General features: G+C 45.5%; 1 protein-coding gene across 2 annotated transcripts in view; it reads right to left on the reverse strand.

Annotated features, from left to right (window-relative positions):
- Positions 1–3,550: 3,550 nt before the first annotated feature.
- MORN1 (MORN repeat containing 1) overlaps positions 3,551–26,221 on the reverse strand; it is a 370,129-nt gene continuing 347,458 nt past the window's right edge. For both annotated transcript variants that reach the window (XM_066606845.1, XM_066606844.1), the window contains 2 exons: positions 25,594–25,670; positions 3,551–3,783 (listed from right to left, as the gene is read on the reverse strand). In XM_066606845.1, coding sequence (XP_066462942.1) covers positions 3,629–3,783; positions 25,594–25,670 — 232 coding nt within the window. In that variant the 3' untranslated portion in view covers positions 3,551–3,628. The remainder of the gene's footprint in view (positions 3,784–25,593; positions 25,671–26,221) is intronic.

The following is a 26,221-nucleotide window of genomic DNA, read 5'->3' on the forward strand; positions in this document are numbered from 1 at the left end:
ACAAGGTGCCAGTCATCATGCCAGGTAGCTCTGGAGTGACACCATTGCTAGCGTTCATGACGATGGTGCAGTGTTAGGGGCAGTCTTCACAATTAACAGCTTGACCACAAACCTGCCTCAGTCTATCTTTGAGAAACTGTCATCGTTGATATTGCAGCATCCAAATCTGTCACTACACACCACAGTATGTCACCCAGCTGTGGATTGTGGAGCCACTATTAAAAGATGTCAGTGTGCCAGTCTGTGCATTGTGACTTTCGTCTCAGTGCTCCAGTCCCAATACAACAATGCATATGTCATTCTGTCCTCCAAATTCAACCAATGGTTGTTGAATCTCATTAAGTTTCTACCTCGATACGACTCAATGACCAACTGGCTGTACAATATAGCCCTACTATGAAACCTTTAGTAAGCTTGGCCGCTTGATGAAATGGCTCTTTCCAGTGTCTTAGTGGCTCCTTCACTCCGAGTCCTTAATCTTTATCCAGGCACAAAAATAACAAGGTAAAGCAGTTTCTGTGGGCATGGCATCTCAAAAGTTAACTTCTCAGACTGACTTTTGCCTTTTACCAAGCTCTCCCGATCACTTGATTGGCCCAAAATCATATCCGTTTGCAACTTGCTTGTCTGAACATACCATGAAAATTGCATAATGCTTTGACAAAACATTCATGATGTAATATTTACACTGTGATGCAGTGTATATAGTGTTTGTATGTAGATGTGTGAGTGTGCACATATGTATGTGTGTATTTTCACATGCTGTGACTAATTTTCCTAGGTAGACACTTATTGTGCCTTACCCGTTCTGTACCTATTCCTGTCGCAGGCAGCTGCCAGCCAGTAAGACTTATGACGCCACTATTCTGAAAAAGGACAGCAACAACTGGTGGACACTTGTCACAGACTACCATGAGAAGTAAACCCTACTGCATTCCCAGGAATGAAATGAGCTATGAAAAGCTCCATGTAAAGGCCATACCAGGTCAGGATCAGCTGGAGCTTTCTTTCCCTGTATCTTTGCACCATTGGAAAACATAGACAGTTAGATAACATATCCCGGAATATCCTGCACCTAGAACTAACCTGCATTATACAACACAGACTGTTAAAAAGATAAGACCTCATCAAGAACTCTTTATGTAATGTATCGTCCATGTATCATCAATATAGCTCATTCCTATAGGAGTTCAAATGTGTTGTGATAGGAAACCAGCATAACCACGAGGCCAGAGAATTCGGGAATATATTTCCCTATTGCCTTGATGTCTGTTTATCTCACTTTCACACTCACTTTGAATCATTTTGCTTTGTACATTTTTTTGTGGCTTTGCTAGGGGTCATTTATATCAGTGCTTTCCTTTTACATTCTTTAGCTCCATCCTTGAAGCCCAACAAGGGTAAAAAATGAAGTGCCGGCCAGACCCAAACTTCACCGGACAGAACCTATTGACTATAATAGCTTCCATCCAGATGCCATAATGCAGTCCAGCATTTGTCCGGCTTGCAGTGCTATTTCATCTGGAATTTTCATGGAAATCAGCAATAGAGGCTCTGAATGGAGCCTTCAATGCAGATGTGACAGCCCTTATAAGCAGGGAATTGTCTCCAAGCATAAAGGATAATTCCAAAGGGAAGTGTCAGATGATAATATTGGCTAGGGTCCATGAGCTAGAATTATAGTGCCCAGGCTGAAAATCTTTAAAGGGGTTGAACCAAAAACCACTTTTTTCACCAAACCCCTCTCTTCTCATCATTGCAGGCTCACTGCATCCAATCGCAACATCAGTGTGCTCCATTTATTTCAACGGCACTCATAAAAATAGCTGAGTGCAAGCACTCGACTATCTCTGGCAGTCCCATTGAAAATGAATGGAGCGGCGCCGCATGTGTGACTGGTGTTCCATTCAATCTCCTCAGATAGATGAAAAGGTCATTTTTGGTCAATTCCTTTTAATAGCTCATTCACAAATAGATAGCAATGTGTGACTCTTGTTATGTGTCGGTCACATCGTTTGGGTCAGATGTTGTTTTATAAATTGAAATACTGGCTAGAGGATGGACTATAAAATTTTGGACATTTCTCTAGATCAGAAAAACCATTGATCACAATGGTTCTGTACTCCTTAAATATTCACTAGGCTTGAATATTTACTTGGTCTAATTGAAACCACTAAAAAATATAGAGCATGTAGAGCTTCGGGGCCCCATGGTTATTGGGGTTAACACACTCTACACTTCTCAAGCCAAAGGTGTTATAGAGACACTGTGATTATTGCCTTTTACATGGATCACTTTGCGAGTGCTAATCAAAAAGATCAGCACTCGTCTAATTGACCTTTAGAAAAGCCAACTCAGATTATATGCTGGATGACCAATCATTCTTGCGATCATTCATTCCATATAGAGAAATATTTCTATCAGCAGCACAGCCTCCATTCACATCTAGGGTGGCCAGTAGATGACCAGTCCCACCAGTAGTCTTCTCAGGAGGCTGGTGCCAGTCAAAGTTTTCTAACAGCAATAATATTTTGATTGCTCAATGTAATTTCACAATTCCCTGGTTAAAAAAGCGACAAACCAGCAGTGTGATCATTCCTAATAGAATAGGTCCTTTGAAGGCTTAATGAAGGACCTGCTGTTATGGTTACATCACATGACCCTATTTTCAGAACCTCAAGCAGATACATCAGTTCCTTAGAGTAAAACCTCCCCTAACCCCAAAAGAAGCAGAGGACGGTTAGCACACTCCTATTCCATCTGCTGAAGGTACTCTATGCTAGAATAGGATATGGGGGAGGAGTCAGGATAGGCTGAGCAGCGAGCAGCAGCCTGAACTTCTGTAGTGACAGTGGGTGACTGACCATACCTGTAAAAATGTTTCTGCCCAGCCAGACATTTGGAGGGACTATTGCTAAAGTTACCAGGGCCACAAAATGGGTAATATCACTAAATGGGGCCATAGAGGGGTTAATATTACTAAATGTGGCCACTGATGGCTTAATATTACTAAACAGAGCCACTGAGAGGTTAGTATTATTAAATGGGGCCACTTAAGTGTTAATATTACTAAATATGGTCATTTTTAGGTTAATATTACTAAATGGGGACACAAAGGGAACACTATTACTAATTGGGGGTGCTACTACTAAATGGGACAACGGGGGGAGGGTGGGGCACTATTAATAAATTAGACCACACACGGTGCACTGTTTCAAATTGGAGCCATGGATGGGGCACTGTTACCTATTGTAGCCACATAAGAGGTACTTGAGGCCATGGATAGGGCACTATAACCAAGTGGGGCCACAGAGGGCGTACTGTTACTAATTGAGACCACAAAGAGGGCACTATTACTTTGAGGGAATACTGAGAAGAGGCGCATACGCAGTCAGCGCTCCATTCATTTTAATGGGGCTTAGTGAAATATCTAAAAAGAGGTAAGTATTGCTTTTTTGTTAGTTTACGCAATGCCTGCCTGTTAAAAAAAGATTTCAAAGTGGATAAACCCCTTTAACTTGAAAGTAAAACGAATTCTACAACGAAAACGTTGAGAAATGTTGTATTTAATAATAGAAAATACACAAATCTATAGAGATTAAAGAAAGAAACACCTAGGACAATGTATTCAGTTCACAGTGGGAACATTCAGCATTTCAGACTTCCGATTACTTTTTCCTTTGGGCTTCTCCGGCACAATTCTTACGAGTTTAAAAGCAGTTGGAAGGGCATATCCCAGGAATGGTGGACTGGTAACGTCTTCAACCATCACCACATACTCCCCTAGAAAAAGAAGATTAAAAAGTTGACGGGGCTCACTTTTAGACAGACCTCATTTTACGATCAGACAACTGGAGTCATTGACAGATACGGATACATTTGTTAACAATTAGAGATGAGCGAACACCAAAATGTTCGGGTGTTCGTTATTCGGAACGAACTTCCCGTGATGCTCGAGGGTTCGTTTCGAACAACGAACCCCATTGAAGTCAATGGGCGACCAGAACATTTTTGTATTTCGCCGATGCTCGCTAAGGTTTTCATGTGTGAAAATCTGGGCAATTCAGGAAAGTGATGGGAATGACACAGTGACGGATAGGGCAGGCGAGGGGCTACATGTTGGGCTGCATCTCAAGTTCACAGGTCCCACTATTAAGCCACAATAGCGGCAAGAGTGGGCCCCCCCCCCCCCCCAACAACTTTTACTTCTGAAAAGCCCTCATTAGCATGGCATACCTTTGCTAAGCACCACACTACCTCCAACAAAGCACAATCACTGCCTGCATGACACTCCACTGACACTTCTCCTGTGTTACATGCTGCCCAACCGCCCCCCCTCCCCCCCACAGCGCACACCAAACTGTCCCTGCGCAGCCTTCAGCTGCCCTCATGCCACACCACCCTCATGTCTATTTAGAAGTGCGTCTGCCACGACGAGGGACCGCAGGCACACACTGCACAGGGTTGGCACGGCTAGGTAGCGACCCTCTTTAATAGGGGCGGGGCGATAGCCCACAATGCTGTACAGAAGCAATGAGAAATAGAATCCTGTGCCACCGCCATCAGGAGCTGCACATGTGGGCATAGCAATGGGGAACCTATGTGCCACACACTATTCATTTTGTCAAGGTGTCTGCATGCCCCAGTCAGACCGGGCTTTTTAATTCATAGACACAGGCAGGTACAACTCCCTATTGTGAAGTCCCTGTCGACCCACAGCATGGGTGGCTCCCTGGAACCCACCGGTGGTACACAGAAATATCCCATTGCATTGCCCAACACAGCTGAGGTAGTAATGTCGTGCTTAATGCAGGTGGGCTTCGGCCCACACTGCATGCCCCAGTCTGACTGGGGTTCTTTATAAGTGTACAGATGTAGTAAAAACTCCGTGTGCACCTACAGCATGGGTGGGTGCCAGGAAGCCACCGGCGGTACATAGAAATATCCCATTGCATTGCCCAACACAGCTGAGGTAGTAATGTTGTGCGTAATACAGGTGGGCTTCGGCCCACACTGCATGCCCCAGTCAGACTGGGGTTCTTTAGAAGTGTACAGATGTATTAAAAACTCCGTGTGCACCTACAGCATGGGTGGCTCCCTGGAACCCACCGGCGGTACACAAAAATATCCCATTGCATTGCCCAACACAGCTGAGGTAGTAATGTCGTGCTTAATGCAGGTGGGCTTCGGCCCACACTGCATGCCCCAGTCAGACTGGGGTTCTTTAGAAGTGTACAGATGTATTAAAAACTCCGTGTGCACCTACAGCATGGGTGGCTTCCTGGAACCCACCGGCGGTACACAAAAATATCCCATTGCATTGCCCAACACAGCTGAGGTAGTAATGTCGTGCTTAATGCAGGTGGGCTTCGGCCCACACTGCATGCCCCAGTCAGACTGGGGTTCTTTAGAAGTGGACACATGTAGGTTAAACTCCCTGTGGACCCACTGCCTGGGTGGGTGCCAGGAAGCCACCGGCGGTACATAGAAATATCCCATTGCATTGCCCAACACAGCTGAGGTTACGTCAGCTGTAATGCAGGTGGGCTAAAAATTAATTTGATTACACTGTAGGCGAGGGCCCACAAAAATTGCTGTATCAACAGTACTAATGTACATCCCAAAAATTGGCCATGGCCAGCCAAGAGGGCAGGTGAAACACATTAATCGCTTTGGTTAATGTGGCTTAAGTGGTAACTAGGCCTGGAGGCAGCCCAGTGTAACGAAAAATTGGTTCAAGTTAAAGTTCCAATGCTTTTAAGCGCATTGAAACTTTTAAAAATTGTTCTGAAAAATTATTTGACTGAGCCTTGTGGCCCTAAGAAAAATTGCCCGTTCAGCGTGATTACGTGAGGTTTCAGGAGGAGGAGCAGGAGGAGGAGGAGGAGGAATATTAGACACAGATTGATGAAGCAGAAATGTCCCCGTTTTGGATGGTGAGAGAGAACGTAGCTTCCATCCGCGGGTGCAGCCTACGTATTGCTTACGTATCGCTGCTGTCCGCTGGTGGAGAACAGAAGTCTGGGGAAATCCAGCCTTTGTTCATCTTGATGAGTGTTAGCCTGTCGGCACTGTCGGTTGACAAGCGGCTACGCTTATCTGTGATGATTCCCCCAGCCGCACTAAACACCCTCTCCGACAAGACGCTAGCCGCAGGACAAGCAAGCACCTCCAGGGCATACAGCGCGAGTTCAGGCCACGTGTCCAGCTTCGACACCCAGTAGTTGTAGGGGGCAGAGGCGTCACCAAGGATGGTCGTGCGATCCGCTACGTACTCCCTCACCATCCTTTTACAGTGCTCCCGCCGACTCAGCCGTGACTGGGGAGCGGTGACACAGTCTTGGTGGGGAGCCATAAAGCTGGCCAGGCCCTTAAAGACTGTTGCACTGCCTGGGATGTACATGCTGCTCGATCTCCGCACCTCCCCTGCTACCTTGCCCTCGGTACTGCGCCTTCTGCCACTAGCGCTGTCGGCTGGGAATTTTACCATCAGCTTGTCCGCAAGGGTCCTGTGGTATAGCAACACTCTCGAACCCCTTTCCTCTTCGGGAATCAGAGTGGGCAGGTTCTCCTTATACCGTGGATCGAGCAGTGTGTACACCCAGTAATCCGTCGTGGCCAGAATGCGTGCAACGCAAGGGTCACGAGAAAGGCATCCTAACATGAAGTCAGCCATGTGTGCCAGGGTACCAGTACGCAACACATGGCTGTCCTCACTAGGAAGATCACTTTCAGGATCCTCCTCCTCCTCCTCCTCCTCCTCAGGCCATACACGCTGAAAGGATGACAGGCAATCAGCCGGTGTACCGTCAGCAGCGGCCCAAGCTGTCTCTTCCCCCTCCTCCTCATCCTCCTCATGCTCCTCCTCCTCCTCCTGTACGCGCTGAGAAATAGACAGGAGGGTGCCCTGACTATCCAGCGGCATACTGTCTTCCCCCGCCCCCGTTTCCGAGCGCAAAGCAGCTGCCTTTATGGTTTGCAGGGAATTTCTCAAGATGCATAGCAGAGGAATGGTGACGCTAATGATTGTAGCATCGCCGCTCACCACCTGGGTAGACTCCTCAAAATTACCAAGGACATGGCAGATGTCTGCCAACCAGGCCCACTCTTCTGAAAGGAATTGAGGAGGCTGACTCCCACTGCGCCGCCCATGTTGGAGTTGGTATTCGACTATAGCTCTCCGTTGTTCATAGAGCCTGGCCAACATGTGGAGCGTAGAGTTCCACCGTGTGGGCACGTCGCACAGCAGTCGGTGCACTGGCAGCTTAAAGTGATGTTGCAGGGTGCGCAGGGTGGCAGCGTCCGTGTGGGACTTGCGGAAATGTGCGCAGAGCCGGCGCGCCTTTACGAGCAGGTCTGACAAGCGTGGGTAGCTTTTCAGAAAGCGCTGAACCACCAAATTAAAGACGTGGGCCAGGCATGGCACGTGCGTGAGGCTGCCGAGCTGCAGAGCCGCCACCAGGTTACGGCCGTTGTCACACACGACCATGCCCGGTTGGAGGCTCAGCGGCGCAAGCCAGCGGTCGGTCTGCTGTGTCAGACCCTGCAGCAGTTCGTGGGCCGTGTGCCTCTTATCGCCTAAGCTGAGTAGTTTCAGCACGGCCTGCTGACGCTTGCCCACCGCTGTGCTGCCACACCGCGCGACACCGACTGCTGGCGACATGCTGCTGCTAACACATCTTGATTGCGAGACAGAGGAGGAGGAGGAGGAGGAGGAGGGTGCTTTAGTGGAGGAAGCATACACCTCCGCAGATACCAGCACCGAGCTGGGGCCCGCAATTCTGGGGGTGGGTAGGACGTGAGCGGTCCCAGGCTCTGACTCGGTCCCAGCCTCCACTAAATTCACCCAATGTGCCGTCAGGGAGATGTAGTGGCCCTGCCCGCCTGTGCTTGTCCACGTGTCCGTAGTTAAGTGGACCGTGGCAGTAACCGCGTTGGTGAGGGCGCGTACAATGTTGCGGGAGACGTGGTCGTGCAGGGCTGGGACGGCACATCGGGAAAAGTAGTGGCGACTGGGAACTGAGTAGCGCGGGGCCGCCGCCTCCATGATACTTTTGAAGGACTCCGTTTCCACAACCCTATACGGCAGCATCTCAAGGCTGATGAATTTTGCGATGCGGACGGTTAACGTTTGAGCGTGCGGGTGCGTGGCGGCGTACTTGCGCTTGCGCTCCAACAGTTGCGCTAGCGACGGCTGGACTGTGCGGTGCGAGACATTGGTGGATGGGGCCGAGGACAGCGGAGATGAGGGTGTGGGTGCAGGCCATGAGACGGTCGTGCCTGTGTCCTGAGAGGGGGGTTGCATCTCAGTGGCAGGTTGGGGCACAGGGGGAGAGGCAGGGGTGCAAACCGGAGGCGGTGAACGGCCTTCGTCCCACCTTGTGGGGTGCTTGGCCATCATATGCCTGCGCATGGTGGTGGTGGTGAGGCTGTTGGTGTTGGCTCCCCGGCTGAGCTTTGCGCAACAAAGGTTGCACACCACTGTTCGTCGGTCGTCAGGCGTCTCTGTGAAAAACTGCCAGACCTTAGAGCACCTTGGCCTCTGCAGGGTGGCATGGCGCGAGGGGGCGCTTTGGGAAACACTTGGTGGATTATTCGGTCTGGCCCTGCCTCTACCCCTGGCCACCGCACTGCCTCTTGCAACCTGCCCTGCTGATGCCCTTGACTCCCCCTCTGAAGACCTGTCCTCCTGAGTAAGCGTTGCACACCAGGTGGGGTCAGTCACCTCATCGTCCTGCTGCTCTTCCTCCGAATCCTCTGTGCGCTGCTCCCTCGGACTTACTGCCCTTACTACTACCTCACTGCAAGACAACTGTGTATGATCGTCATCGTCCTCCTCACCCACAGAAAGTTGTTGAGACAGTTGGCGGAAGTCCCCAGCCTCATCCCCCGGACCCCGGGAACTTTCGAATGGTTGGGCATCAGTGACTATAAACTCCTCTGGTGGGAGAGGAACCGCTGCTGCCCAATCTGAGCAGGGGCCCGAGAACAGTTCCTGGGAGTGTTCCCGCTCCTGAGCAGGTGTCATTGTAGTGGAGTGAGGAGGCTGGGAGGAAGGAGGAGCAGCAGACAGAGGATTCGGATTTGCAGCAGTGGACGGCGCAGAACTGCGTGTTGACGATAGGTTGCTCGAAGCACTTTCTGCCATCCAGGACAGGACCTGCTCACACTGCTCATTTTCTAATAACCGTCTCCCGCGTGGACCCATTAATTGGGCGATGAATGTGGGGACGCCAGAAACGTGCCTCTCTCCTAATCGCGCAGCAGTCGGCTGCGACACACCGGGATCAGGAGCTCGGCCTGTGCCCACACCCTGACTTGGCCCTCCGCGTCCTCGGCCGCGTCCACGTCCTCTAGGCCTACCCCTACCCCTCAGCATGCTGTATTACCAGTGATTTGATTTCACAGGCAGGAAATAAATTGGCGCAAGACTGCAGGCCAAATATAATTTTTGCCCTTTTTGGAAAACGAAAGGCCCCACTGCCTCTAGTGAATGAATAATCTAAGTTTAATAACTGTGCTGTGTCCCTGCTTATGTGTCACAGAACGTGAGGGTAGCAGAGTTATTATAACTCTGGCAGAGCCGGAATTTTTTTTCCCAATTAAGGAAAGCAAATGGCGAAGCCAGCAGTAAAGCGTAGCTGGGTGCGTATGATTTAGCAATGTTTTTCACGCAGCTCACACGTGTCCACAGGCGTTAGGACGGACAGAGGCTGGACAAATAGATTTGTTTTCAGTTTTTTCCCACCAAAAGGCAGCACTGCGTATATTCAATGAACATGAGAAGTTTAATAACTGTGCTGTGTCCCTGCTAATGTGTCACAGAACGTGAGGGTAGCAGAGTTATTATAACTCTGGCAGAGCAGGTATTTTTTTTCCCAATTAAGGAAAGCAAATGGCGAAGCCAGCAGTAAAGCGTAGCTGGGTGCGTATGATTTAGCACTGTTCTTCACGCAGCTCACACGTCTCCACCGCCCGTAAGGACGGACAGAGGCTGGACAAATAGATTTGTTTTCAGTTTTTTCCCACCAAAAGGCAGCACTGCGTATATTCAATGAACATGAGAAGTGTAATAACTGTGCTGTGTCCCTGCTTATGTGTCACAGAACGTGAGGGTAGCAGAGTTATTATAACTCTGGCAGAGCAGGAATTTTTTTTCCCAATTAAGGAAAGCAAATGGCGAAGCCAGCAGTAAAGCGTAGCTGGGTGCGTATGATTTAGCACTGTTCTTCACGCAGCTCACACGTCTCCACCGCCCGTAAGGACGGACAGAGGCTGGACAAATAGATTTGTTTTCAGTTTTTTCCCACCAAAAGGCAGCACTGCGTATATTCAATGAACATGAGAAGTTTAATAACTGTGCTGTGTCCCTGCTTATGTGTCACAGAACGTGAGGGTAGCAGAGTTATTATAACTCTGGCAGAGCAGGTATTTTTTTTCCCAATTAAGGAAAGCAAATGGCGAAGCCAGCAGTAAAGCGTAGCTGGGTGCGTATGATTTAGCACTGTTCTTCACGCAGCTCACACGTCTCCACCGCCCGTAAGGACGGACAGAGGCTGGACAAATAGATTTGTTTTCAGTTTTTTCCCACCAAAAGGCAGCACTGCGTATATTCAATGAACATGAGAAGTGTAATAACTGTGCTGTGTCCCTGCTTATGTGTCACAGAACGTGAGGGTAGCAGAGTTATTATAACTCTGGCAGAGCAGGTATTTTTTTTCCCAATTAAGGAAAGCAAATGGCGAAGCCAGCAGTAAAGCGTAGCTGGGTGCGTATGATTTAGCACTGTTCTTCACGCAGCTCACACGTCTCCACCGCCCGTAAGGACGGACAGAGGCTGGACAAATAGATTTGTTTTCAGTTTTTTCCCACCAAAAGGCAGCACTGCGTATATTCAATGAACATGAGAAGTGTAATAACTGTGCTGTGTCCCTGCTTATGTGTCACAGAACGTGAGGGTAGCAGAGTTATTATAACTCTGGCAGAGCAGGAATTTTTTTTCCCAATTAAGGAAAGCAAATGGCGAAGCCAGCAGTAAAGCGTAGCTGGGTGCGTATGATTTAGCAATGTTTTTCACGCAGCTCACACGTGTCCACAGGCGTTAGGACGGACAGAGGCTGGACAAATAGATTTGTTTTCAGTTTTTTCCCACCAAAAGGCAGCACTGCGTATATTCAATGAACATGAGAAGTGTAATAACTGTGCTGTGTCCCTGCTTATGTGTCACAGAACGTGAGGGTAGCAGAGTTATTATAACTCTGGCAGAGCAGGTATTTTTTTTCCCAATTAAGGAAAGCAAATGGCGAAGCCAGCAGTAAAGCGTAGCTGGGTGCGTATGATTTTGCAATGTTTTTCACGCAGCTCACACGTGTCCACAGCCCTTAGGACGGACAGAGGCAGGACAAATAGATTTGTTTTCAGTTTTTTCCCACCAAAAGGCAGCACTGCGTATATTCTATGAATAATAACTGTGTTGTGGCCCTGCCTATACAATTCTTTCCCTGCAGTATCAATGGAGGGTGGAATGCTCTGCAGAGGCGATTTTGAGAAGCCCCAAAAAAATGCAGCACAGCCAACAGCAGCCAGCACAGTACTGCACACGGATAAATATGGCCCTAGAAAGGACCGTTGAGGTTCTTGAAGGCTACACTCACTCCTAACACTCTCCCTGCCTATGCAGCACTTCTGTCCCTAATGCCAGGTGCAACGGTCTGCAGAGGCGATTTTGAGAAAAAAAAAAATGCCACTGCTAACAGCAGCCAACACACAGCTATCAGTGGCCCTAATAAGGACCTTTGGGGGGTCTTGAAGCCTACACTAACTACCAATTCTTTCCCTACAGCAGCTCCGGTATAAACAGCACTGTCCCTCATCTAACTCACACCGCATCTGAGGCGAGCCGCGGGAGGGGCCGACTTTTATATTAGGCGAACACCTGATCTCGCCAGCCACTCACAGCAGGGGGGTGGTATAGGGCTTAAACGTCACAGGGGGAAGTTGTAATGCCTTCCCTGTCTTTCAATTGGCCAGAAAAGCGCGCTAACGTCTCAGGGAAGGAAGTGAAAGTAACCAGAACACCGCATGGTGTTCGTTACGAATAACGAACATCCCGAACACCCTAATATTCGCACGAATATCAAGCTCGGACGAACGCGTTCGCTCATCTCTATTAACAATATATCTGATTTGCTACCTGTTGGAAAGTACATGGAGAAGCATCTAAACCGTTGTGTGGTGGGATAACGCAACTGATCAGTCACATAGTAAAAGCCCCTTTAGATACAACATAGATATTATCTGACGCTACTGAACCAGAGTTTATCGTTCACACAGATCCAGTCGCTGGCTGTGTTCCCATATTGTCCTGTGTACTTTGTAAAGCCAAGTTTTGAATTGTTCTTTCTACAGGTCACTTTTTGTACCCATTAAGTGATAACACAATTAAACACTTTGTAACACCTATTAAAACCACATCATGAGCACTGTGTGAGTACCCCCAACAGGCATGAAATGTACCCCCAGGAGTTCACGTACCACAGGCTGAAAACATTGGGAACAGACTATGAGATGTAGGAAAAGAGTATTCCTCATCAATCAGGCAGAAATCATTTGGATGGTAAGAAGCTACATCCCCAAGCTGCATCATTCAATTGCAATTGAAAACGATTGTACCCAAATAGGTGAATATGTATTGGCTTTCTTAAAGGGGTTCTTCCATTAAAGTAAATTATTGGTTAATGCTCATTGACCCTTATTTCTGAGTTTGTTCTCCTTCCCCTGACACAATGTTAACCATGATCACTACTTTATATAACACATCTTGTTACGTCATTCACACTCACGAACTGGTGAAATTCCAGCAGAATTCTTAAACAGCCGACATAACTTACGGATAGACATAACACACTGGCAGGTAAACACCCAAAACACGACCAAGCATACCTACATGCATAAACAGACATAAATAGATACAATGTGAGGTATTGGTTCATATTTTGGCGAAGATACTTAAGCCCACGAGCCCTCTTCAAGGGTCCTTATGTCTCACGGGTCCCTACTCCAATGAGACAACTTCCGCATGAAACCTGCCTGTATACAGGGCGATTGTCCAGACAAGGATGGCCCTGCACTGGAACCTAGACCTAGATGACAAACGAAACACAGTAGGACTGAACACAGTTCACACCAACATGCCAGGGATTTGCATACAAAAATAGCATATCATGCACCCTGAGCAGAACTGTTCACACCTCATGTCCGACACATGCACCGACACGTAGGGACATGACAGTGTTCACACTGAACAAACAGAGGAAAGCCGAGCAGCCCTTAGCAAGAGGGGCTGGTATATATGAGCAGCAGACCAGTGGTGATCGGCTGGCTGGAGAAATCCACACGCAGCCAGCTCAATCAACCCCCACCTGTGGAGTTGTGCTGCTGGAAACCCATGTAGAACAACAGATCCCAGCAGTACACCCTAACAATATCTCCCCCTTAAAGAGGGGCCTCCAGAGACACAGGAACCTTACCACCCATATAAATTATTTCTTATACAACCTTTCTTATACAATCAACTTTTTCAGGCAGCAGATTTTGGGCTTTGTCCACTTTTAATACTTAAAATGATTGTGTCTCAGAATCTTGTTAAATTCTACATTATCTGCTTATTTCTAGACAGCATTAGGGTTGATTACTGAACAACTCTGTCAATTCTTCTTGGCTCAGAGGCCTGTTTATCCCAATTAAAATGTCTAATTAGAATTCTATCCATGAAGTGGAACCACATATCTTCCATGTTGTAGTCAAACTATATCAACGCTGACGTTAATTCATGTGAACCTTTTTGGTTCTCTGTAGTAATTTTGAGCGGAAATGTTGCGTACGGTCTTTTACAATATACTCGGGGAAATGACAGCCATTCTGTAGTCTAGAAGCATTTTGGCATTCAGCGCGCCATTCCTTTCATGTGGCAGATTTAATAAGCACTAAATTAGAATAAATAGCGAGGAAGGGGTGCGGTAGTTCCAAACTCTGTAATTGCCCCACTCTACAAGAGGAATAAGTAATGAGAAGACAGATGTCCCTGATCTGTAAGCACAATGCTAATCAAACACCTGTGATTAAAGACCTAGAAGAAGCCTCTCTATTAATGCTAATCAGCTGTAATCATACTATATCAAGAGCACAGCAAACAGGGCCCATTATTAGCATGGAGGAATCTCGTGTGCGCCCTGAATCTCTAGTGTTTATATTTTCCTTATTACCAAACAAAATGTTTTCAATTACCTAAATCAATTCACAATGGGCACCATCTTTGCGGAGTCTTATGCAAATGTCAATGTGTCTCCAAGGAGGGGATTGCAGTTCACAACAGGAACTGGCATTTATTTATAGTTTAAACGCGTTTTTTGCAAATAATTATGCGGAGCTGAACTTATTAGGCTCTTAGTGGTGCTTACAAGAACTGCGGCCCTTATATATGGAAACAGTGTCTGCAAGGACAATAAAGTCTGACTTTATAAACTACAATTATGACCCTACCTTCCTAGTAATTTATGATGGGGGTGATTTTTGGAGCAGTTCTTTTATACACAGTGATAATTTGCTAGGATGGGAAAAGTTTTAGAGGAACTATAATTCCTACTGCAGTAATTAAAGCCTACTTCTCCCTAATTATATGGTTTTTGCTATAATCACGTAAGAGATTGGGGGTACTGTAGTCCCCTCTGACCCGTCAGTCAATCAACCAGTTGAGTGATAAAAGTTATCGGGAAAACAAAACATAATTTTCTGTTGGGCAGCTCAAAGGATTTACTTACTTTATAAAAACCTATTTCTTAAAATTTGTTAAAGGGGTTGTCTCGCGCTGAAACGGGTTTTTTTTTTCCATAGGCCCCCCGTTCGGCACAGGACAAACCCAAGGGATTAGAGATGAGTGAGCGTACTCGGAAAAGCACTACTCGCTCGAGTAATTTGCTTTATCCGAGTATCGCTGTGCTCATCCCTGAAGATTCGGGTGCCGGCACGGAGCGGGGAGCTGCAGGGGAGAGCGGGGAGGAACGGAGGGGAGATCTTTCTCTCCCGCCCGCTCTCCCCTGCTCCCCGCTGCGACTCACCTGTCAGCCGCAGCGGCACCCGAATCTTCAGGGACGAGCACAGCGATACTCGGATAAAGCAAATTACTCGAGCGAGTAGTGCTTTTCCGAGTACGCTCGCTCATCTCTACAAGGGATGTGTTAAAAAAAAAATATATATATTACTTACCCGAATCCCCGCTCTGCGACTTCTTCTTTCTTCCTACTTCTTTCTTCACCAAGATGGCGGCCGGGATCTTCACCCACGATGCACCGCGGGTCTTCTCCCATGGTGCACCGTGGGCTCTGTGCGGTCCATTGCCAATTCCAGCCTCCTGATTGGCTGGAATCGGCACATGTGATGGGGCGGAGCTATGATGACCAGCTCTCCGACACGAGCGGCCCCATTCACCAGGCAGAAGACCGCACAGCTCAAGCGCGTCTAAAAACGCCAGAAGAAATTAGACGGAGCCATGGAGACGGGGACGCTAGCAACGGAGCAGGTAAGTGAATAACTTCTGTATGGCTCATATTTAATGCACGATGTACATTACAAAGTGCATTAATATGGCCATACAGAAGTGTATAACCCCACTTGCTGCCGCGAGACAACCCCTTTAAGGAATTCTACATCAATTGAGGATCCTTCCTTTTGGACCTTCAACTAGAAGGTCTCTTGTTCTGGAGACTCAGAAGGTCTACATATTATACAAATGGCCTATTAAGTTTAATGGATATCATGTAATGCTTCATTTTCCCTGTGGGGGTGCTGTAGGGTAATTGGACACTTGATCCTGAGTTCCTCTATATATTACAGATGACTGCTGGCGGTCCAAGTAAAAGAAAAACTTGTATTCAATTTCAAACCTGATAAAAAAGATTGCAAAAAATGCACAACCTCTCTTCTAAAATTTAATTCTAGTCCTTTGATGATTGCCAATGTCATAGTACCACTGGCGCAGAAAAGGGCTGGACACAGGCGCAGGTCCAAGCTTACATCATCTTGCCAGAGCCAGACCATGTGATGCATCTTTTGGTTCATGCGCACTTGCGCAGTGTCATTCTGGAGAAGGATTTTCTCTCTGTCCTCTGTACTGATAGGCTGGCTGAGTAGCCAATCATCTCAGTCAGCCTATTAGGAATCTCTCATGGGGGATTTAAGCCAGTTCCTCTTTGCAGAGGACACTTGTTATATTTTTTTTCTACTGGGCAGTGCTCAGTGTTAAGTGCTCAGCACTCAGTCTTTGGTGGTCAGTGGTCAGTTACCCTTGCTTCTCTCTGGCTTGGACTTTGCTTGGACAGGTGCTTTGCTTAGATGCAAGTTGGCGCAGTACAAGGTGTACTCTGTAGCTTTATTTTCAGTCATTTACCATTGTCAGCTTGTCTCCTACATCTGGTTCAAGTCATCGTCCAGTCCATCATGGTGTCTAGCTCCCTAGGTTTTTGCTATGTGTAGCACTGACAGACCTGAACAGAGGTGACAACAAATCAGGTCAATGCTTACTGTATGAAGGACAAACGATTGTTAATTGCTGTAGGCAACACATTCCCCATTCGTAAAGGGCGATGGGCTTCTGAGAACGATGATGTTTTTATGGCAGCACAAACTAGCCAAGCATCTGGCTGTGTAAAAGGGCCTTAGGTTGAGGTTCTACCACTAGAAGCCAATCTTTATTGGAGTGGAAGTAAAATATTAAGGCTCCTTCATCTTAAAGGTACAACCCAATGGTCTAACTTTTCAATACCTCCTGATAAACAGTTATCCGCAGTCCCGACATGTATGTCTCCTAATGTGTACATTGGAACCGAGGCAACCCCAAAATGCAAAGGTATACTGATTCTGAATAGACATGATGGTACTAAGTTATGGTACTGTTAGGGTACTGATGTATTTTTTATACTTACCTGCTTCCCCGATCCAGCGCTTCACCTGGTGAAATCAACACAGCAGAATTCCATGTCTATGGGAGCAGATGAGTATAAAAAACACATCACCAAGCCCCCTGTCTTCTCCCCTAACAACACCATAACTTAGTTTATGGCACTGTTGGGAAGTGACAGTTTCCCTTTAAGATGAACAGTTTATGTAAGTCTACTAATTAAAATACACATTAATCTACACATACGGCCTTATTAGCCTTCTGTAATGTAGACTATGTAGTGCTAATGTGATTGGAGAAAGCATATTGAATGACATATGCTTGAAAATGTAATGCATACATTTATTTATGACCTTTGGCATCTGCATGCATTTCCATATTGCTGATGAATATATATCAGCCTGCTCGTTCTTACGAATAGAGTTCAATTTCACTTTGGAAGTCAACTTAAAAGTAAAAAGTTGTGAAGAAACACTACTGATAGCCTCGAGACTTGAAACATATGCGTGATTTTTGGAAATAGACAGTATATTAATACGGAGCTGTAGGTGTCTAGGATAAATGTAAAACATCTATATAAATGATATGATTAGGTTTGCTAGCACATCTATCACATCGACCTCCCCCAATCCAGTCTACTATATTTCCGTATAAATTACTCATTTATCACTCGATTGTATAGATGCTTTTGACATGGGATTTAATAGTAAGCATCAGTCAACCCTGTGTTGGGGGAGATGGGTAGACAATGCAGCCTGGCATTGGTTACTGCTCTTCAGTTGCATACCCCACTTCATATACACATCTCCTGGCAAAGGTTGGAATGTTTTCCCATGGATGGAATCTAACAATACTGAATTTGGAATAATCGAGCATTCTTCATGCCTGGTTCCACAGTGGGCACCAGCGGGGATTACAACAATGGGCATCCCACGGCAGTAGTCCCCACCTTGGAGTGAGTTCTAGATGGATGTCTGTTTCTCATAGGGACTTAGATTCACTCTGAGATCTCCTGTATGGGTTTGCTCTATGGAAGATTTGACAATAATTTCAGTCATCAATTTTCTGTAAGACAGCCCACACTTGCGACTTCTTCATAAACAGTGTAACACTGCGTTCTGAAGTTAAGACTTGTGACGTTTTTGAAGAGTGAACAAAAGGAGCTTGAAGTTATGGAAAGGAGGTTAAAAGAATTGAACAATTCCAATTTAAAGGTTGACAATAGATATGCAAATGAACAAAGTTACTTTCCAAGTACCGTAACTAATTGAAGCATGTTGTACATTACTTTTGTATGAAAAAGATGACTGCGTCACTATTGTTCTCTACATTTATCTTGTATCTGCCTGTTATACGTATGCCTGAATTAAAGTCACCCTCCGGTTTTGGGACAAAATTCTGTCCCGGGTCCAGAGGGGATGGGGGTATATTATCTGCAGTTGTTTTACTCTGTTGTCTCTCCGATTCACTGGTTCCAGGTCCTGTTTCTGGCCATCCAAGATGGCTGATGCAATTTTTTGACTATCTAATCCCAACAGTGCATTGGTAGTGTTAGACTATCAATGCCCTATACTTGCTCTATGATTGGCCAGAGATGCTCATGTGATCAGCATTGAAAAATCAGAGAGCAGTACACAGTGTGGATTAGGTAGATAGAAAATTTCTGCAGCCAAAAACAGGGCCTAAAATCAGCAGATCAGAAGGACAGCAAAGAAGAACGACTGCAGGTAATATACCCCCTCCTGTTCTGTCCCAAAACCTGAGGGCTTCTTTAGGTGTGGGCAGTGAGGTTACTTGCTAGACTCCAAGGAATATAGCAAGCAATATACAAGTCAGAAAAATGTTCAAATGCCATGCATATTAAGGTTATTCATTGTATAATGGATAGCTATACAACTTGCCGTATCAGTTCCTCATGGTTTTCAGGTCTCTGCTTGTCGTCAGTGAATGGGGCACTTCACCGTTTTATCCCAGAGTATTACAATCTGGTATGGTCGAGTTATGGACGCACAGGTGTGCGGCTCAGTACAGAGACATGGAGCATTCTTGACATGGATTCCATGCCGGAAACCATCTTTTTACAAGCCCATTGCGTTCAATGGAAATCCGTTCTTTCATTCATATGATATAACTCACAGATAAAGAAGCTAAATTTGCATCACCTGATACTGCAGGGCAGGCTCAATCACCACATCCCCTAGTAGCATGCAGAAAGCTCATGTTCTGATGTATGCATGGTGGCCTTACCGCGGCCCGTCAGCTTACGTGTTTTGGCCAAGATGCAAACTAACACCTGCATTTATCAGTGGTTATTTTGTATGCGGTGAGCTATAGATGCTGGAGGAGCCCAAGATGCCCTGCCAGTGTGTGGCACTGTGGTGACACAGGGCAATCCAGTGCTTTGCTAGTAGGGGTTGCATTCCTATATGGTGTGTCGCAGTTATCTATGGCTGGCATCCTCGGTATCAGTTCACATGTGCAGTCACCCCTCCCCTAATCTTGAATTGAGGTGAGTGGCTGAACATTAGTCTGCACTGAACATTTAGCTACCCCATATTGCACTCTGGCTGTCTGCATGCTACTAGGGGATATGGTGATTGGGCCTGCCCTGCAGTATCAGGTGATGCATATTTGGCTTTTTTTTCTGTGAGTTATGTCTTTGTACATAATTTCTCTTACCTCTGTGATTTTATTTAGCTATTAGTGAAATAGCATAGGTTCTTGCCATGGTCCGTTAGCTAACGCGTTTTAACCAAAATGCAAACTAAAACCCGCATTTATCAGTGTTTTTTGCCTGCACTGTGCTATAGATGCTGGGGGAGCCCGAAATGCCCTGCCAGTGTGGCACAGTGTGGTGATACAGGGCAATCCACCACTTTGCCAGTAGAGGTTGTATTCTTGTATGGTGTGTTGCACTTAGCTATGCCTGGCATCCTTGGCATCAGTTTACATATGCAGACTATGTTGTTTACAGTCACCCTTCCCCTAATCTTGGGTTGAGGTGGTTGCACATGAGTCTGCACTGAACATTTAGCTCCCTCATATTGCAATCTGGCTTTCTGTATGCTACTAGAGGATATGGTGATTGGGCCTGCCCTGCAGTATCAGGTGATGCAGATTTCGCTTTTTTTTTTTTGTCTGTGATTTTTCTCTTTGTACATTTTTTCTCTCTCCTCTGTGATTTTATGTTGTTCATATGATGCACAAAAACAATTGACATGCTCATTCTCAATGCTAAATCCACAGAGTAGACCCAATGATGGGGCTAAACTACTGCATGTGCAGATCCTTGGCATCATCAAATGAAAATCTGTGTCAGAAATCCAAGTTGAAGGGGTTGTCCAGCTATTGGATAACCCCTTCTCAATAGGAACCCCTGGGGAAAATTACAAACCGAGATATACTTACTCCTCTAGCGCTGCAGCCCGCAGCAGTTACTGAGACTTGACTGCTGCTGCCAATAAAAGGCTGCTGCGTCACCGCCTATTCTGCTGGCATTGGCACTCACAATCGGAGGGCTATGATGCCATGAGTTCAAGAACATGACGGTGCAGCCTCTCATTGGCTGCAGTGATAACATGATTTCCTGTGACAAACCCCGGGACCACAGCGGGCTGCAGCGCTGGATACCGTCAACTGAAGATGGGTAAGTATCTCTCTGTTTATTTTGTTATCCCACGGGGTGCTATTGAAAAGGGGTTTTACAGTAACCTGACAACCTCTTTAATGGAACTGATTTCTGATACAGGCTTTTACTGAAATCTGCACTGAATTTTTCCAGTAAGAATTTCTAATCGTGTGAATGAGGTCTCAGTATAAGTGTACATGTAGTATAAATACAGCTAATTGTCAAGTTATAAACTATTAATGGTCTAGACCTCAAGACAGGTTATTAATATTAGATCAGTGGGGGGTCTGTCATGCAGGGCCCCCACAGATCAGTTGTTTGCCATGCTAGTACACTTGTGTACTGAGCTGATTTTTGCAGGAAGCAGGTAGCTCCATTCCCACTGTAGTGGCCAGTCCTGGTATTGCAGGCCAAGTTTCTTTTGTATTGAATGGAAACTTTGCTTGTAATACCAAGCCTGGCAACTGCAGTGGAACAGAGCTGTCTGCTTCTTGCAGAAATCAACTAAGTACACAAGTGTACCAGCACAGTAAACAGCTAACCAGTGGGTATCTGGGGAAATAGACCATCACTTATTTACTACTGTTAAACTGTCCTGAGGATAGATCATCAATAGTTTACAACTGGCAAACCCCTTTAAATTCACAGCATGTCAAGTTATACTGCAGATTTTAACCATGGATGCTACAAGTTCAAAAGGGGGTGAAATCCATGGTGGATCCACACCAAAATGTGCCAGTAACACGTGTATTTTGATGGAGAGTTTGACGTGGATATGTCCATATTGGATGTACCCTTACAGTACAGTTCTGAGTAAGTGAAACACTGGAATTATTACAGGAAATATATTATAGAATTGTATACACTGTAATACTGTTTTAAAGTGTATTGATATCATCAGTATAAATACCATGAGTGGCATGATGGCTCAGTGGTTAGCACTGTTCCTTTGCAGCTTTGGGGTCGTAGGTTCAAATCTGATTAAGGACAACATCTGCATGACGTTTGTATGCCCTCCCTGTGCTTGTATGGGTTTCCTCCCACACTCCAAAGGGTCCTGTGGGTCATGCTAGAACCCTCTCAAGTGGATGTTCAGTAGTGGATAGAGGGCGGTGACTTCAGTTGTCATATTGAGCTGTGACAGATTTCTTGCTGCAATGGTGAGCCAATTACACTGGTCAATAGTCGAAATCTTTCCAACTTGAAAATAGGTATTTCTTAATCATTTCATCATGGAAGAAACAAAAATGACACTGAAAACGTTGAGTTCGCTCTTGGCTCTGAGATATAGTGGGGCATGCAGTTGGGATACACCAAGTACTGCTTGTTCCTGTGTCAGTGGGACAGTCGGAATAGGTCTTCTCACTACAAGATAAAAGTCTGGCCCCCAAGGGAAAATCTCTGCCCTGGAGAGAAAAATGTCCAGCATGATCCTCTGGTAGAAAGAAAACAAATTCTTTTGCCCCTCTACACATAAAACTTGGGCTCATGAAGAACTTTGTAAAGGGGATAAACCAGGGTGCAGAAGCTTTTCAGTACCTCAGAAGACAATTTCCACAGCTGAGTGATGCTAAAGTTAAAGAAGGCATCTTCATTGGCCATAGTGTTACGTCCGCTTGGTGCACGAAAGCGCCATTCCACAAAAGGGACGCAATTGTGTCCATTAAAAACCTTCAAACACTCTTATCAAATAATAAATGGGAAGGCTTTCCCTAAATACGTAACAAACGAGGGAGAGGCCCTGCCTACCACAGCAGACTGGTTGCGTCGATAGATGCGGGCCTGCACTCCTACCTGGGACCTAACTATCCCTGATTAGGGAGCTGGAGAGATAAACTAAACAGACACACAGGACATGACACTGTACTGACACACCGAACACAGAACAGGACTAGACATATGGAAAATGTCTGGCAACCAGCACAGACATATCAAACACGTCGCTGTTCACACCAAACATACAACAAATAGCGCATAAAACCAGAATCCCACCCAAAGCTCACATGCAAGCAGCTGAAATACCACACTAAGTCTCTGTGTCCTCATACCAGGGGGACAGACAGTCAGTCTTTTTTCATCCAGTATATAGAGTATATTAAATGCCCCAGGGGACTGTCCACTTTTTAAATTTTTTAGCATTTTGAAGACAAGACAATAATGTGTCAATAATGTCTCCTTCAATCAGGTTCACAACTATAGAGGGTGCAGTCACACAGGAGCCCATTAGCATGAAAGGGTCCAAAAGCTGCCCTACACTACTAATAGTAGTTGTAGAATCCAGGTAAAATTGAGCATGTTCAGCCTTGGAGTTTTGGCACTATGCAATGTTCTCTAATAAGAAGAAACCAGCATAAATGTATATGCAGCTTCAGATGTGACTGGATATTGAAAGACTCAAATTCAATACAAAAAAAAATAAAAGATCACTGCACTTCGAGACAACTTGTGTTAATATGACAGCTAACGTGGTAACTAGCTAAATTACAAATCACTTTATTTACATAAAATCACATTTTTGTGCTGAGAAATCACTAAAGTGCTATTCACTAGGGGTTTCCCTTCATTCTAACTCATTGTCCACTGCCTGTTGTTATTTGAAATCTGTGCCTAGTAACAGAGATAACAAGACAGAGAACAGGGAGTGAAGGAGAGTGATGATTTATACGGCTCATAGAAGTCTATGGAGAGAAGAGAAAGGGAAAGGAAGAGACACTCATACAAAATGTGCAGCTGGAGCAAAGTGAAAAGTAAAGCTGAAGGGGAGAAAACTGGTGAAAAAGTACAGGATACAAGTTATATAATGGCCAGAAATATTGTTATACATCCTGTACACACAGAGCAGCTGATTCTAAAAAGTCATCTAAAAGTTTAGATACTCTTTAAGCAATTTGCATACGTAATCACCATGCTCCCCAGATGTGAAATGGAGTTCTCCAAAATTGCAGCTCTTTTTTAATGTATGTAGGAGAAATGCTATACGTTACTGTCAGCCAATTCATTATATCAACACACAGATGGTCCTTCTAGTAACAAACAGGTGGGCAGAGGTGAAATCCCATGATGAGCCTTTAATGCTGGATAGCAGATGAGCTGTTGGTGGTATATAATAAAATGGGTAGTAGATATAGGGGCTGCCGTGCTGATGTTATCCTGTTAGTAATAAATATTCTATCTACAGAACAAGAGACGTTTCGTTAAAAAGTGGGTAAAGTACAAGAGCCAAATTCATCTCTTCAATGGAAAACATCTTTTCTGCACGCCTTCCATACTGGTGGAGATCTATAGTTTCCATATGCATCATGTCAAGAATGTTTCTGCAATGTATGTTCCTCATTTAGGGAACGAGCGCATCGATCAGTGCATTCTTTATACACAAAAATGAGACCCCCACCTCGGTTCTGTAATATGAGTGTAAGACGTATTAAGTGATTGGCTGTGAATTGTTCTATATCATGTATTGCACTGACTTATCCACATGTATTCCTCTGTCCCATGTCTTTGGTAATAGGAACAGAGTTGATCATCACATGATGGCGCTTGATTTTTACAGTCAATGGAAAATCTCATACAGTCTGAGTTGTATTGTTCTAGCGCAGACAGCTGCAGGGATAACGGATAACAATCCAATGTTATCTCTATGGGGAATGAACTGTAGTTAGACTTTAGAAGAGATTGAAATAGTGTAGAACGAACATAGTAAAGTTGCACTAAAATGTAGCTGGGTGAATAGGAACTTTGTGGATACAGAGTATTTCCTATAAAATGTATAAAATAAACACCTGTCGCTTTGTTATGCAGGTCAAGGGTTAATGCACCATGTGCAGAGTCTGCTGGTGCTGTCTGCCTTTGCTGCATGGATGAATGCTGGATTAGTCATGCTTGGCAGTAGGGTGGAGGTGTGGGTTTTCTATTCACTCTGCCAGTTTGCAGGTGCAGAGTGGCTTTATATTCTCACCCCTCCTGGTGCTCAGTGCTGCTTATTCCGTTCCATAGTGGAGAATTTGGAGTTTGGAGCTTTGCTGTGCTGGTTGTTTTTGCTACTTGCAGATAAGTTGCTGCGGTTTACATTTCAGTTGTATTTTGGCTTTTCATTTCTGTTTTGCTATGCTATGCTGCTCGGCTCATCTCTCCAGGGGACCCTTCAGGGACAGTCAGGGTCCAGGATGAAGACCATGGGGCCGTCTTTATCGAGGCGAATACTCTGCTTCTAGGCAGGGACCCTTCACCTCCCCTGCTAGGTTAGAGCCAGGCCTCCTTCTCCCTGGAGTGGTGCTGCCGGTTCAGCATAGCGTACTGTGTGTACGTTCCCTGTTGCGGTGCGGAGTGTAGTACTCTGGTGTCGCACGGGCCTTACATCAGGGTTACGTACTTCACTGTTTTTCAGTGCAAAAGTCGATCGGCTACTGTAGTTATTATCATCACCCTGCATCCGTGCTGAGCGAGGTGCTTGTGTGCTGCACGGTTGTGACACCAAGATCAGCCAATACACAGAGAAAGGGGATTTGCAATGAATTGTAAGTAGGTCACCCTTAATAAAATTACTGGGTGTAAACATCACTAGAGACCAAATAGTTAGCCAGAAGGCTTGCTGCAAATAGGGACAGACACATTTCCAAGCATTCAAATGGGTGTTACGATTTCCGTACTTGAACTCTCAAAAGTGGACTAAAGATAGTTATATTGATCAGAGTTGAGCCAGCAATCTCAGAGACACTGATACTAGGATTCATGTCAATCACGCACCTGATTTGCTGTTTTCTGGGAGGTGAAGTGTAACCCCTTTGTAGATGAGCTGGGTATGTTGCTACATGATTTGCCTTTCTGGGTTACAAGTTCTGGTATCTGAGCTGCATTATTGATACTTTTTTGCCTCAATTGAGCATTAAGTATATCTATGGTAAAAGTCAATTATTTGTTGTCCATCATCACATTCTGTGTCTGCTGCATCGTATCCTGTGTTCCTATCCCACCACAGGTGACACCAGTACTGTATTACCTGCATGATACATACCTGTTATGGCAGTGGTAATGTTGTCCGCCGTAACGTTCTCTAGTTTACCCTTGCGTTCTTTATTCAGGATCTCAGATCTAAAACAGATAATGTAGAACTACTGCATCAACAATAATGGCTAATCACTTATTTATACTTTTTTTTTTGTTACACAATAAATATATTTTTGACCAAAATCAGCTTTCCATAAGGTAAACAATATACATAAAAGCTATGAATTATACCGTCAGTGTTATTTATTGGAGGACACTAAATGTCAATCAAGTGAGAAAAAAATCAACATGAATTACTGGTGAGATCCAATTATAGACAATGGCTTCACAGTAATTAACTTCCTTTTCCCTTATGTACTTCTTAGCATGCCGAACTAAGTAAACGACGACCTTGTAGAGCCGCGGGATGGTGGACTCCGTATGTACAGGAACTCATTGCATTAATCCCATCTCAAAACTGGAATGTAAAGTCTCCTCTCCCTGCAGACCTCTAAGTATTGACATCACACATTACGCAAATGCTGCAGGATTCACAGTACAAGCCATGTGGATAGGATTTCGAAAATCTTGAGTGGAAAATTTGCGCACAGAATCCACGGTGTATTTCAAATTCGCTGCAAATTCTAAATCCACAG

This window comes from Eleutherodactylus coqui, chromosome 6 (genome assembly GCF_035609145.1).
Source record: "Eleutherodactylus coqui strain aEleCoq1 chromosome 6, aEleCoq1.hap1, whole genome shotgun sequence".
NCBI classification, from domain to species: Eukaryota; Metazoa; Chordata; class Amphibia; order Anura; family Eleutherodactylidae; genus Eleutherodactylus; species Eleutherodactylus coqui.